The sequence below is a fragment of the Muntiacus reevesi genome, chromosome 18, assembly GCF_963930625.1.
Source record: "Muntiacus reevesi chromosome 18, mMunRee1.1, whole genome shotgun sequence".
NCBI lineage: Eukaryota > Metazoa > Chordata > Mammalia > Artiodactyla > Cervidae > Muntiacus > Muntiacus reevesi.
This window is the reverse complement of record NC_089266.1, coordinates 50,238,959-50,252,810: the sequence shown is the minus strand read 5'-3', so window position 1 is coordinate 50,252,810 and position 13,852 is coordinate 50,238,959. Positions and strand designations below refer to the sequence as shown.

Below are 13,852 nucleotides of genomic sequence, written 5' to 3'. Positions count from 1 at the left end.
CCATTGCTCTTTCTACACCATAACCTCTCCATCTTTTTTTGGAAGGAGGGGAAAAAAGAAAGGAAAAAGAGAAACTCACCAACAGAAAACTCTAGTCTCTGGGTTCATGTCTTTTAATCATGTCATCCTTTCTGCTTCATCTTTATTGATGTGTTACAGATCACATGAATACTCTTATCAAGGACTTTGACACCTGACTTTATAGGGAGTTTTTTTCCTCCTTCTTTACTACCTTCTCTGGTCTTCCAATTTTTTGAACCTTCCTTTTTTATTCATTTGTTAAATTCATTCAACAAATATGTATTGCCCACTTTCTAGGTACTGGACAGTTAGCAGTGAGCAAGACAGACAAAAGTCATTTCAGGGGTAAGAGACAGAAAATAAACCAGATATATAGAAAGATTTTTATATATTAGATGATGCCGTGGACCAAATGTTTATACCTTCTCTGTGCTCAAATTCTTATGTTGAAACCCTGACCCCTCAGTGTGGCTGTATTTAGAAATGAAAACTCCCAGGAAGTAATTAAGGGTGAGACCCTGATCTGATAGCATTAGTGTCTGTACTAGGAGAGATACTAGAAATCTTGCTGTCTCCCCCACGGCATGAGCAAAGAGGAAAAAGTGTGTGAGGACTCTGTAAGGTGGCCATCTGCAAGCCTGGAAGAGAATCTCACCAGGAAATGACTCAGCCAGCACCTTGATCTTCAACCTCCCAGTGTCAAGAACTGCAAAAATAAATTTCTATTTAAGTTACCCCATCTGTGGTATGTTTTCTCCAGATTTATTGAAGTATTATTGAATATATAAGTTTAACATATACAGTATGATGATTTATATGTATATTTATTATGAAATGACTGGAGTTGTTTGTTTGTTTGTTTTAATGGTAACCTGGGTAGACTAAGGGCTTCCCTGGTGGCTCAGATGGTGAAGACTCTGCCTGCAATGAGGAGGACCCAGGTTTGATCCCTCGATTGGGAAGATCCCCTGGAGAAGGGAGTGGCTGCCCACACGAGTATTCTTCAGTCTAACGCTCTCCCAACTGAGCTATTCTGGCCCCCTTCACATGAGTATTCTTGCCTGGAGAATTCCATGGACAGAGGAGCCTGGCGCGCTACAGTCCCTAGGGTTTCAAAGAGTCAGACATGACTGAGTGACTAACAGTTCACTTTCACTGAGTCGACTAGTACAGAGAGATAATGGTAAGCTCTGTGTAGAAAAATAATGCCAAGAAAAGGGAAATGGGATTCTTAGGGGAGTGGATAAAAGTACTTTAGAATTTTAGTTGGATGGTCCTGGAAGGTCTGTCAGAGAAGGTGACTTTGAGTAAAGGCCTAAAAGAAGTGGGGAAGCAAGCTATTCTGATATGGGGGAAGAATATTCAGACAGAAGGAACCTTGTGGAAGAAGAGTACTGTTGATCAATAAGAAGATTGTGTGTGTGTGTGTGTTCATCCCTCAGTCATGTCCAACTATTTGTGACCCCACTAGCCTGCCAGTCTCCTCTGTCCATGAAATTTTCCAGGCAAAATACTGGAATGGGTTGCTATTTCCTTCTCCAGGGGATCTTCCTAACCTAGGAATCAAACCCAGGTCTCCTGCATTGCAGGCAGATTCTTTGCCTTGTTTGATCAACAGGAGGACTGCCTGGGTTGAAGTAGGGGAGAGGTGAGAGGTGTAACAGAATCTTAGGTCAGAGAAGTAGCTGTGATAAAATCAAGCCACAGCAGGGACTGGATTTTATTCTGAAACGGGAGGAAGCCATTGGAGGCTTTAGACTTAATTTTAAAAGGATTGTGCTGGCTGCTGTATGGAAGCAGACTGTAGAGAGCATAAGAAGCATGGTGACTGTATCAGAGTCAGCGCTAATAACTCATGTGAGAGATGGTAGTCACACGGACCACTATGGTAGGAGTCTAGACAATATTTGAAAGCAGTGGTGGTAGGAATTGCTGATGGATTAGATGTGCATTGTGATAGAGAAGGAGTAAGATTGTCTTCCTGCATTCTTTTCTTTATTTGGACTCTGCTGCTGACCAGTCTCATCTGTATTCTTTCTTCTTGTTACGTCTGTTTGTCTTGGTTTCCCAATTTATAATTCAGTTCTGAATTTCCTGTAAGTACCACACTCAAGAGAAAAAACACCTCTTCTGTCTCTGCTCTATGATTAATAACCTACTACAACACAGCTTCACTTCTGACACCTGATATATAGGTTTCCATGCGTTAAACAATTGTGTGACGCCAGCTGAGAGTCCTACGGCTTAACTCAGCTATAACAGTATCTGTCTAGAACAGAGCGTCAGATACCAGAGGTTAAGGCCTCCATTCCACAAGAATGTTCCCGCTTCAGACAGCAATCTCATGTCCAGGTTACCTGCGTGTCTGACTGACCGACTATAAACTGAAGGTTCCCACAGCTCCCTTCTCAAGTTTGATTAATTCACTAGAGTGGTTCACAGAACTCAGAGAAACACTGACTTACATTTCAGTTCAATTCAGTTCAGTTGCTCAGTCATGTCCGGCTCTTTGCTACCCCATGGACTGCAGCACCCCAGGCCTCCCTGTCCATCACCAACTCTCGGAGTTTACCCAAACTCATGTCTATTGAGTCGGTGATGCTATCCAACCATCTCATCCTCTGTCGTCCCCTTCTTCTCCAGCCCTCAATCTTTCCCAGCATCAGGGTCTTTTCCTTGGTCAGGGAACTAGATCCCACATGCTGCAACTAAGAGTTTGCATGTCCAGCTAGAAATTCCCACATGCCACAATGAAGATTGAAGATCCTGCATGCTGCAACTAAGACCTGGTGCAGCCAAATTAATTAATATTTAAAAGTAAACAAATAAATAAAATATACCTTCAGCACTAAAAAAATCATGTGTAATACATATATGAGTTATGAAGCATAATAAAATGAAAATATCAAAACTAGCACTAAAGAACTAAATGTTACTGCTAACTGGATGCTACTTCACATTCCCATCACTTTGTTCATTCCCTCAGGGTTAATAATTGTCCTAAAGTTTACAATTTAATTTTTTTGAAGTGATTTTACCACATAATGTGGGTTTCCCTGGTGGCTCAGGCAGTAAAGAATCTGCCTGCAATGCAGGAGACCTAGGTTCAATCCCTGGGTCAGGAAGATCCCCTGGAGAAAGGAATGCTAACCTACTCCAGTATTCTTGACAGAGGAGCCTGGTGGGTTACATTGCTTGGGATCACAAAGAATGGGACATGGCTGAGTGACTAACATGCACACATACATACCACATATATGTGTATTCCACAGTGTATACATATTCCTAAGCAGTATGTTAGGTTTGCTTTTTGTTTTTGAGTTTTTAAAGAATATGATATTGTACATAATTTTCACCGTTTTGCTTTTGTAAGTCCATGACAGAAGTTCATTTATTTTTCTTACTTATTATATACTTACTGTGTTTCTGTAGCACAGCTCACACATTGCCGTTAGTATGTGCTTTTGGCTGCCCTGGGTCTTAAGTTGTAGCACACAGACTTAGTTGCCCTGTGCCGTGTGGGGTCTTAGTTCCCAGACCAGGGATGGAAGGCAGATTCTTAACCACTGGAGAATCCCAATAAATATTTTTAAGACCTTTCTAGTCTTATTTATTTTTATATTCTGCTGTTTAAATCACATTTCCTATTGACATATTGTAGAAAATGACAAGCTGGTTGGAGCCCTAGAAAAATCACATTGTTTCTAAGTAATTTTTTTCCATTTTGTTTTCCTCCTGAACCTAGAACTTTATGGCAGCTTTTTCAGATTTTTATGTAGATAAATATATTTTGTTTTGAAATGAATGACTCTTCTGTTAATGTCTGTTTCCAGGGAATCTGTATATGATTCCAGATTTTTAAAATTTATTAATATGTCCTTTGTGGATTTATGTGTATTGTTTTACATTTAAAAGAATTATTATTTTCCATTCAGCACCAAGTTTCCTACATACATTAGGGTAAGGTTGATGATTCTCATAAGTTTCAATCTATATTTATATTAATTTCATCTAATTCATCTGTAGATATCTTAGAGAGGTGTGTTAAAGTCCTCTGTATATTTAGGGACTATAGTATTTATAGTATTTATCATTGTGTTTCTTGCTAGTTTTTTTTCTTTCCATATTGTCAGACTGTGTCTTAAGTACGTAAAGATTCATGAGTGCTGTATCTTTTTGGTGGGTGTACTTTTTATATATGTGGATGTATTGTATATCTATGTTTCTCTTAAAGCTTTTTATTTATAAGTCTACTTTTTTATGGCTGTGATACACCTGATAAATATATGTCTCATATATTTTTCCATGTCTTCATTTTTAAGATATCTTTATGGTTTAAGTATTTCTGTTGATAAACAACATATAGTTGATTTTCTTTTTCCTCTCCCCACTACTTCCCTTCTCCCCTCCCTTCTTCTAAATGAACTGATTGTCTCATTTTTCATAAATGAATTAATTTGTGTTTTCTTTGATTCTTTGCCATATTTGGACTTATTTTCTACCATCTTATTTTGTGGTTTCTTTTACCTCTTTTCCTCTCTTGTTTACCTTATTCTGTTGATGTGGTTTTTTTGTCCTCTGTTCGTGCTTTTAGTGGTTTGGAAGTATCCTATTTATCATTGTTTTAATAAAATATCTTTACTGTGATATACTTTGCATACCTTACAGTTTACTCACCTGAAGTGTATAATTCAGTAAGTTTTATTATGTTTACAAAGTTCACCAATTTTAGAACATTTTCAGGCAAGAATACGGGAATGGGGCTCCTTGAGGGGATCCTTCCCATCCAGGGATCACACTTACATCTTCTGCATTGGCAGGCAGATTGTTTCCCACTGAGCTACCAGGGAAGCCCATAATATCCAGTGTCTGGACTTGGTGGTAAATATTGATAGTGTGGCACTTTGGAAAGGCTAATAGATGTCAGATTGCTTGAAAAGTTTCTTGAAAAGTATTTGGTTAATCACTTCTTAGCTATTTTTATGTATTTCAAATAGTTCTTTTTCATTAAGGCAAGTTTGAATGATTTATCCATAGGGGAAAATTTTGTTCAAGTTATAAAATTTGCATTAGCAGTAGTTTTTCAGATCTACCTTTTTGTTCTCTCCTGTTCGCCAAATTATAATCTTACATATCAGGATTATACCCTGACAATTTAGTTTTCAAAATTTAATAGGATCAAAGAACTTTATTTTTTTTAAATCTGTTTTATTTGTGAATATCACATTTTATTTCAGATAAAAATTTATGGTTAATAGCATCTTCAGTGTGCAAATATCACCCTGACAATATTTCTCTTTTCTAACAATGCAAGTCCTGATCTCTCTTTCTCACAGTGAAGAGCTTTCATTCTCAGTGTATAACATCACAATGGAGAAAAGATAAACATTTATGAGGTAGCAAGTGTTGCAGCTTGTGAAGATGTGACTTCTTTTGTTTAATCATTGAAAAAAAACCTTACACATTTTACATTGATAGAGATCTAACAGAAATAGAACTTTTAAAATGTGAAGTACTAGGATCAAAGAACTTTAAAAGTTCCTTTAGATATATCAACAAAGCTTAGCAGTTTTATTTTGTAGATAATTTTTTTAAAGACCCAGCAACGTGACAATTTGTTGTGTAAGTTTTCTGAAGTAATTGATAGTACTTATTGTACTTTTTAATTGTGATATTCACAATTTATTTATAAGCTTGTGGTCATTTTCATTTACCATAAATTTCTGAAGTTCTTAGAATCCCAAATCAGTGGATAGAATGTCTTTTATAGTTATCCATTGTAGTAAATTTTGAAATATTGCGTGTCACACCTGCTTTAAAATTTTTCTAAGCTTTTGTAAACAAATATTTAACTCTTTGATATTCTGGGTTTTTTTTTCATTTATTTTTATTAGTTGGAGGCTAATTACTTTACAATATTGTAGTGGTTTTTGTCATACATTGACGTGAATCAGCCATGGATTTACATGTATTCCCCATCCCGATCCCCCCTCCCACCTCCCTCTCCACCCGATTCCTCTGGGTCTTCCCAGTGCACCAGGCCCGAGCACTTGTCTCATGCATCCAACCTGGGCTGGTGATCTGTTTCACCATAGATAATATACATGTTTCGATGCTGTTCTCTCGAAACATCCCACCCTTGCCTTCTCCCACGGAGTCCAAAAGTCTGTTCTGTACATCTGTGTCTCTTTTTCTGTTTTGCATATAGGGTTATCATTACCATCTTTAATTCTGAATTCTGTTCTGCATAATGGGGGAAAAAATCCTTGCTGGATTTTGGGGGAAATTTTCTACTTTGATCCAATTTCCTTTTTATTTCTCAGATTTTCCTTCGTAAAGAGATGTTAATCTATTAAAATGGAATCTATTTTGAAATCCTCAACTTAAGTCTTCCTTAAGTAAAGTAAAAGTGAAAGTGAAGTCAGTCAGTAAAATGCTGTGTATTTCTCCAGATTTTGAATGTTCAAAACACTGGAGTTGTTATTCTCTTGGATTCAAGGAATCAGAGATGAAACATTATCTGTGTTTTCAGAAAACAGTATAGCACCATTGAATTTAATTCTATTAAGAATCGATAATTATGCAGATTCATGATATATTTCATCTGGTTTTACATCCTTGGGATATTTTTATGCTCTTCTAACTGAATTACAGCAGCTAGAAGAGACTAAGAGTTTACATGGTGAGAAACTTTGATTCAGAATGTGTATATTCAAAAAGTAAATTCTAATAGTCAAAGAAGTTTTTTAAATTAATAATATCCCTGTTGTTTTTTACCTGTTAACATGGTGTTATGGGAAATTTTTATTCTTATTGATCAGAATACCCTGATCAATGTATAATATGCAATGAATTGTTTTACCAATTAGTGATTTTCTTAGTGTGTTCTTGTTTTTGGAACAAAATACTCCAGACCTGGTAGCTTATAAACAATGGAATCGTATTTCTCATAGCCCTGGAGGCTGGAAGACTAGGGTGCCAGCATGGCTGGGTGAGGACTGTCTTCCTGTGAGGAGCCAGTTCTCTCTTGCTATGCCCTCGTGGCAGAAGGGGCAAAGGAACTCTGTGAGGTCTCAAAAATAAGAGCACTGTCCCGTTTGTGAAAGCTCCATGCTCATGACCAAATCACTTTTAAAGACCGCACTTCTGGATACCTTTATCTTTAGAGATTAGGATTTCAACATATGATTTTGGAGGGATACAAACATTTAGACCATAGCAGTGACTTTTAAAAAATTTGTTTTGTTGTATTATTATTATTTCCAAAAATAGATACATTAAAATTCTGTGGAAATAAATCATCTTATAAAAATTAGTTTTTGTATGCTGGAGGACTTGAAGTAATTTCTTGATGCTTGCCTATATTGTGACTTCCCTGGTAGCTTAGACGGTAAAGCATCTGCCTACAATGTGGGAGACCCGGGTTTGATTCCTGGGTCGGAAAGATCCCTTGGAGAAGGAAGTGGCAACCAAGTTCAATACTCTTGCCTGGAAAATCCCATGGATGGAGGAGCCTGGTAGGCTACAGTCCATGAGGTCACAAAGAGTTAGACACGACTAAGAACCTTCACTTCACTCACTGCCTATATTGTAATAATTGGCCCATATTACATAGAACTCATTGCATAAAACAAGTAAAATAGTTCAACCTAAGTCATAATAATCTCTACTGCTTTTTTTTTTTAAATTTATTTCAACTCTTATCTTTATTAACTTCTGCTTTCTTATTACCTTTATTCCATACCACATGTTTTGGATTGTGAGTGCGTTTTTTAGTCATTCAGATCTAAAGATGTCATGAATTCTGTTGATTTCTTCTGTGTGTGTTCTTTTGTTGTTATTTATTTTCTTTTTGCAGCTTTATTGAAATATAATTGGCATATAACCCATATGCTCTTTAAGAATATAATCTTTAGTGTTGGGCTTGTATGATTGTTTTTTCTCACTAACTTTATGTTATTGACTTTTAATCTAAGTTTGTATTGTTAGAATATGTGGTTAATCTGATATTCTTTGAAATTTGTTGAAAGTCCTTTTGTAATCTGTCACACGGTTGTTTTTGTAAATGTTCCATTTGTGCTTTTATGTTTTTTACTTGTTGGCTGCCTGAGGTTCTGTTTATACATTTACTCAATTCAGTTTATCAGTGATGATCAAATTTTCAAGCAGCATGGCTGCCTATGTACTATGTAAAATGATCTTTAAAAGTCTTCATTTAATTAAAGATACTAAGAACTTAACCTTAGATTTAGAGATAACTTAAAATTTATGAACTTCAAAGTAACTTTTTTCCTGCTTTTGAAACCCCCAAGATAGCAGTCATAGATGTAGTAGCAGTAGCAGCAGTAATGTTAGAAGTAATGATGATGGTAACAGCAGCCATAGCAGCTAACATTCATGGAGCTCTTACTGTGTGCAGGGCCTCTTTCAAAGCTTTCTAAATTGGTTACTGAATTTACCCAATAACAGCTCTATGATGTATAATTGTTTTCCTCATTTTCTAGACTAAAACACAGAAGTGTTAATACTCTTGCCATAGTCAGATTGTAATCAGATTGTCTTTCAACAGGTAAATATAAGTTTGTTCAGTTGGACACACAAGAAACTCAATGTTTTCTTTCCCCTTTTCAGTTATTAGAAAAGTTAAAAGAACGTTGGCTCTCTACTGGTTTATGGCATAATCTGGAGTTGGTGAAGACAGTCGTTGTAGAACCACAGGGAGGAGAAAAAATTGATTTTGATGAATTACTGCAGGTGTACTACGATGCAATTAAGTTCAAAGGAGAAAAAGGTAATTGGAAATTATTTGATAGTGAAACAGTTTTTTACCATAAAGTGAGAAGTTGGTGCTGTTAGAATTGTATTTGTATTGCCTTTTTTCAAAAATTGTTTGTATTTGTATTGCCTTTTTTCAAAAATTATTTCTATAATCCTGAGTGAAAAGGAAAGTAAGTTAAAGACATTCCTCTATTTGGAGTTGTTCTCCTATGAGTACTTTCACTTGAAGATACCAGTTCAGTTTTAAGAAATGGGATGCCTTCAGGTATTATCCTATAAACTTCCTTACACTACCTAAAATATTTTATCAAAGAAGATGGTAGGGTATGCATTAATATCTTCCTTACTAGCGGAAGGAGGTTCCATTTTCATGGAAAAGTATACTTTGTGCTTCTACCTAATTGCATAAGGTAAACATAACTGAAGGCTAAATTTCAAAGTTAGAAAATGCCCATAGAACGTTTCATAGAAAGGGCTAATAATAATAACTTATGAACAGTGCCACATCACAAAGATGCTATAACATGATTGTCAATATCCTTGTATGATAAAATTATACACAGAGTATTGTGTGTGTGTATGTTTTAAATACTTGTCAGTATAATATTGATCCAGTATGATACAGAGTCCTTTAAATCCTTCTGATAACTTTACATTCTGGTGGTAAAGTTAGTGATGTCAAATTCAGTATTTTAAAGATAAAACAGTTGATTCACAATTGCTCAGTTCACATGCAGGTTATTACTCTGACACGGTTTTTCTATATAGTTTAACTGGGAGATACACAGTTTGTAAATTGGTCCTCCCATGTTGTGTCAACATGTAATTTTGTTTTATTTGAAGACATTGAGCTTTAAAAAGTTTATCTTATAGTAGTTTTTAATTTTGATTCTTTTTAGTTTGATATTATAGTTAATAATCAGATCTTTTCAAAATGACAAGAATCAGACGTTTTCTGGGGATCTTGATTACGCTTTAAAATGTTGATTTTCTGTTGCTTAAGACGGAGCCCTCCTGGTGGCAGTTTGTCGTGGTAAAGTGAGTGAGGGCCTGGACTTCTCAGACGATAATGCCCGTGCTGTCGTAACAATAGGAATTCCTTTTCCCAATGTGAAAGATCTTCAGGTAGGCCACCAATGCCTTAGAAGTTGTGTTTATCACAGAAGTTGTTCGTTTTGTGTAAAGTTAACTATATATTTTTCTTGTATCCTCAGACATTCTATGTTAATGCTGTAGTGACTCAGAATGAGTGAGAAAGGTTTAGTCGATATGGTTTATTTTATTTTTAACCTGCACTGTCTTTTACTTAAAAAGAATGATTTTCAAAGTATGGGACTGGATCAGGAGCATCAATACCACCTGTGTCATCAGCATCAAGTAATAGAACTACATATTTGCAGGCTCCACCTACTCCTCCTGAATCAGAAACTCTGGAGATAGAGCCCAGCAATCTGTTTTATCAGACTCTGAGCCACAGACTGACAGAGAACCCCCCCAGGGAATTCTAGGGCCCTTATTCGATCTTCTTTCTCTCCAATGCCATGTCTTGCCCTGCAGATTTCAGTGATTTTTGCTGCTACAAATTCTGTCTTCCACTTCAGCTCAGCAGGACCACCGTACTCTGCTTGTACTTCTGTGTTCTGTACTATTGTTGAAAAGTTATACCTGGAGGAGCACTGAGAGTCATGGAGTTCACCTAATGGATTTCCCTTGTCTCTGAGATTACAGTCTTATGCTGCCCTGTGTCTGCCCCCACTGAAAGCAGTTGCTTTATTTATTTTGTCCAATTTACAGTTACTTACAGTGGGAGGAATATTCCTAAAACAGTTATTCTGCCTTGGCCAGAAACAGGAGTTTTGTTTCACTATCACTGATTGTTTACTAAAAATTTTTGAAAATTATTTGTAGTAATAATTTGAAGCCTAGGGTGATGTTATCTTTATTGGGAAGAATTTTCTTTTATTCCTATAGGAATTTGAAGGTGCTTAGGAATCTGAGACCAAGACTTAAGGTTTTCTGACTCTTGAGTATAATCTGTATCCCTTTCAGGATGCAACCTGTTAGGAGCTCATATTAAAGCAAGAATTCTTTCCCTCGGTAATTATCTTTTTCATTGTTAATATTTTACTAGACATTTGTAATGATATAGTATTAACAATGTTAATATTTCTCAAGTTAGCTCCTACACTCTCCTAACCTCTGGTCCTCCTCAATATTTCTGAAAGTCCTCAAGGGATATTTATTTATTTATTTATTTATTTTTTCTCAAGGGATATTTAATCCTTTCAGTCTTCAGTAACTTTGTTGGCTTCCATTGCTTTTCTCCAGCCACCAGTGTTAGTACTGAGAGCTTTGATGACCATTCATTAGGGCTCCTTTTCTAAAATAGCTAATGCTGCCTCTGACTAGTACTACGATGAAACAGTAGACATCTACTCAAGAAAACTGTTGGGTTCACCCTCAATGGTATTAATGCTCATTCCACTGAAGCTAAGTGCTGTTGATGGCACTGCTATTATCTTTTCTGAATGTTTTAACATTTTATCTTGAGTATATTTACAGTACTTTATTACTGTATAGATGCTGCTTTGTTTAAGCAGAGAGAATCCCACACTTTCTACCATGCGTTCTTCCCATGTCTTAAATATAAATTTTTTCCCTGAAACTAGCACTTTCACCTTTTGCTTGTATCATCTTTCACTCTCAGACCTATGTATGAGTCCTTGAGAGCTGGAAAAGGAGATAGCTTTATGGCTAAAAACTGGGTTCTATTAAATATCACACTCACAAAGTAACAAGCCCTGAAAGGATTCCATCAAACTCATAATAGTGATTATGTATGAGAAGAGAAAGGAATGATTTTGAAGGTAGTTATCAGGGACTTTATTAACTAGTTAATATTAACTACTAACTAGCTTAGCTAGTTATAAGGGACTTTCCTGTTCACAGTGACTTTAGCTTTTCCTATAATGTTTGTTTTACTAAAAAACAAGCTGAAAGAAAATATAGTGAGAATATAATTGTTTATTTTGTTATTCTTTGAGAAAATCTTTAAAATTAAATAGTGTTTACTTGTGAAGAAAAAAAATACATTTACCTTCTATTTTCTCTATCCTCTCACAACAGCTGTGATTCTGAGTGTTGTTTATTGCACCAGTCTTGGGCTTCTTAATGCTTTCTTTCCTCAGGATAAGTTCTTCCCAGGCAACATCTCAGTCTGTCATTTAAAAATAAAAAAAAACAACAAAGATACCGGTGACATGCTCTGACATTCCTCAGTCGTGGTCCTGCTTGTCATTTGTGCTTATTTGAAATCCAGTGGCTCTAGTTATATAAAACAGCAAAATCACAGAAGCTTCAGTGAGGTCTGCACAGAGAGGAGGAAGGTGATTCTAAAGGAGTTTCCCTAGTGGTTCCTAAAGGGGGCAAGTAGGTGGACCCAAGAATAGTCTAAGCTGCAGGATCAAGGGACAGATGAAGAGGAAAAGTCTTTACTGGAAAGACTTGTAAGGGAAAGTGTATTTCTTGATGCCGTATTTCTGGGTCAGTTCTTCCTAACAAACAATTCTAAAATTCAGGAGCTCGAAACACTGGTCATTCACTGTGGGTCAACATCTATGAGGGTGTGGGGTGGGCAATAGATGATTTCAGCTGGACTTAGTCACCTTGCTATGGTTTGACTAGCATAGGTTGAATTCAACTGGATCAGCTCTGCTGTACATGTATCTCATCCTTTGTGAACCAACAGACCAGCCAAAACATGTTATCATTGCAATGGCAGAGGTGCAGGAGGCCAACTTGACTGTCTAAGCAATTATCAAACACCTGCCTCTGTCACATTAGCTAACATGCTGCCTAAAGCATGTCACATGCCCAAGCCCTAAGTCAATAGTGGTGGTGGGGGGATATTTTCCACTACATATGATAAAGGGCTAAGAATAAAGATTCCAAAAAGGAGCCTTGGCCTTTAAAAATAATAATAATAATAATAATAATTAAAGCATGTTTATGGCTTCCCTGGTGGCTCAGATAGTAAAGAATCTGCCTGCAGTGCAGATTGTCATCCTGTCATCACCTTCTTCTCCTGCCTTCAATCTTTCCCAGGATCAGGGTCTTTTCCAGTGAGTCAATTAGGATATAAAAAATACAAAAGTTTGAAATTTTGATAGAGTCCACATTATGTTTTGCTGTTTTTGCCTGTGCTTTTGGTATCATATTTAGTAAGCTGTTGCCAAATCCATGGTCATGAAGCTTTACCCCTTATGTTTTTTTCAAAGAGTTTCATAGTTTTAGCTCTTAAATTTAAATATTTGATCTATTTTGAGTAAATTTTTATATATATTATAAGATGAATCTAGCTTCCTTATGGAGAAGGCAATGGCAATCTACTCCAGTACTCTTGCCTGGCAAATCCCATGGATAGAGGAGCCTTGTAGGCTGCAGTCCATGGGGTCGCTAAGAGTCAGATGACTGAGCGACTTCACTTTCTTTTCACTTCCATGCATTGGAGAAGGAAATGGCAACCCACTCCAGTGTTCTTGCCTGGAGAATCCCAGGGACGGGGGAGCTTGGTGGGCTGCCATCTATGGGGTCGCACAGAGTCGGACACGACTGAAGCAACTTAGCAGCAGCAGCTTCCTTATATCTAAAATGAGTCTCTTGTAGACATCATATTATTGGATTATGTTTTTTAATTCATTCTGCCATCTCTGCCTTTCTATTGGAGAGTTTAATCCAGTTAAAGTAATCATTGTTAAGGAAGGGCTTAGTTTTACCATTTAACTGTTTTCTGCCTGTCTTATGTGCCTTTTCCTCAATTCCTTTTTGTTTAGCCTTTTTAAAAAATTTGTTGTGTAGTATTTTGATTCCCTTCTCTCCTTTTGTATATATTTTTTAGTTATTTTCTTACTGTCACCCTAGCAGTTAGAAGTAACATCTTAATCTCTGTCTTTCCCTTTCTCTGTTACATAGATTACACCTTTATGTAGTGTATGCCATTAGTTTAATTTATAATTATTCTTTTATGTATTTTTCTTTTAAAAAGTTATAAAAA

The 13,852-nt window shown here is 36.4% G+C and overlaps 1 protein-coding gene across 1 annotated transcript in view; it reads left to right on the top strand.

The window, feature by feature from the left end:
- BRIP1 (BRCA1 interacting helicase 1) overlaps window positions 1-13,852 on the top strand; it is a 191,443-nt gene that overhangs the window by 121,760 nt on the left and 55,831 nt on the right. Inside the window, exons 15-16 of the mRNA XM_065909282.1 lie at window positions 8,653-8,812; window positions 9,803-9,924. Of these exons, the coding sequence (XP_065765354.1) occupies window positions 8,653-8,812; window positions 9,803-9,924 (282 nt within the window). The remainder of the gene's footprint in view (window positions 1-8,652; window positions 8,813-9,802; window positions 9,925-13,852) is intronic.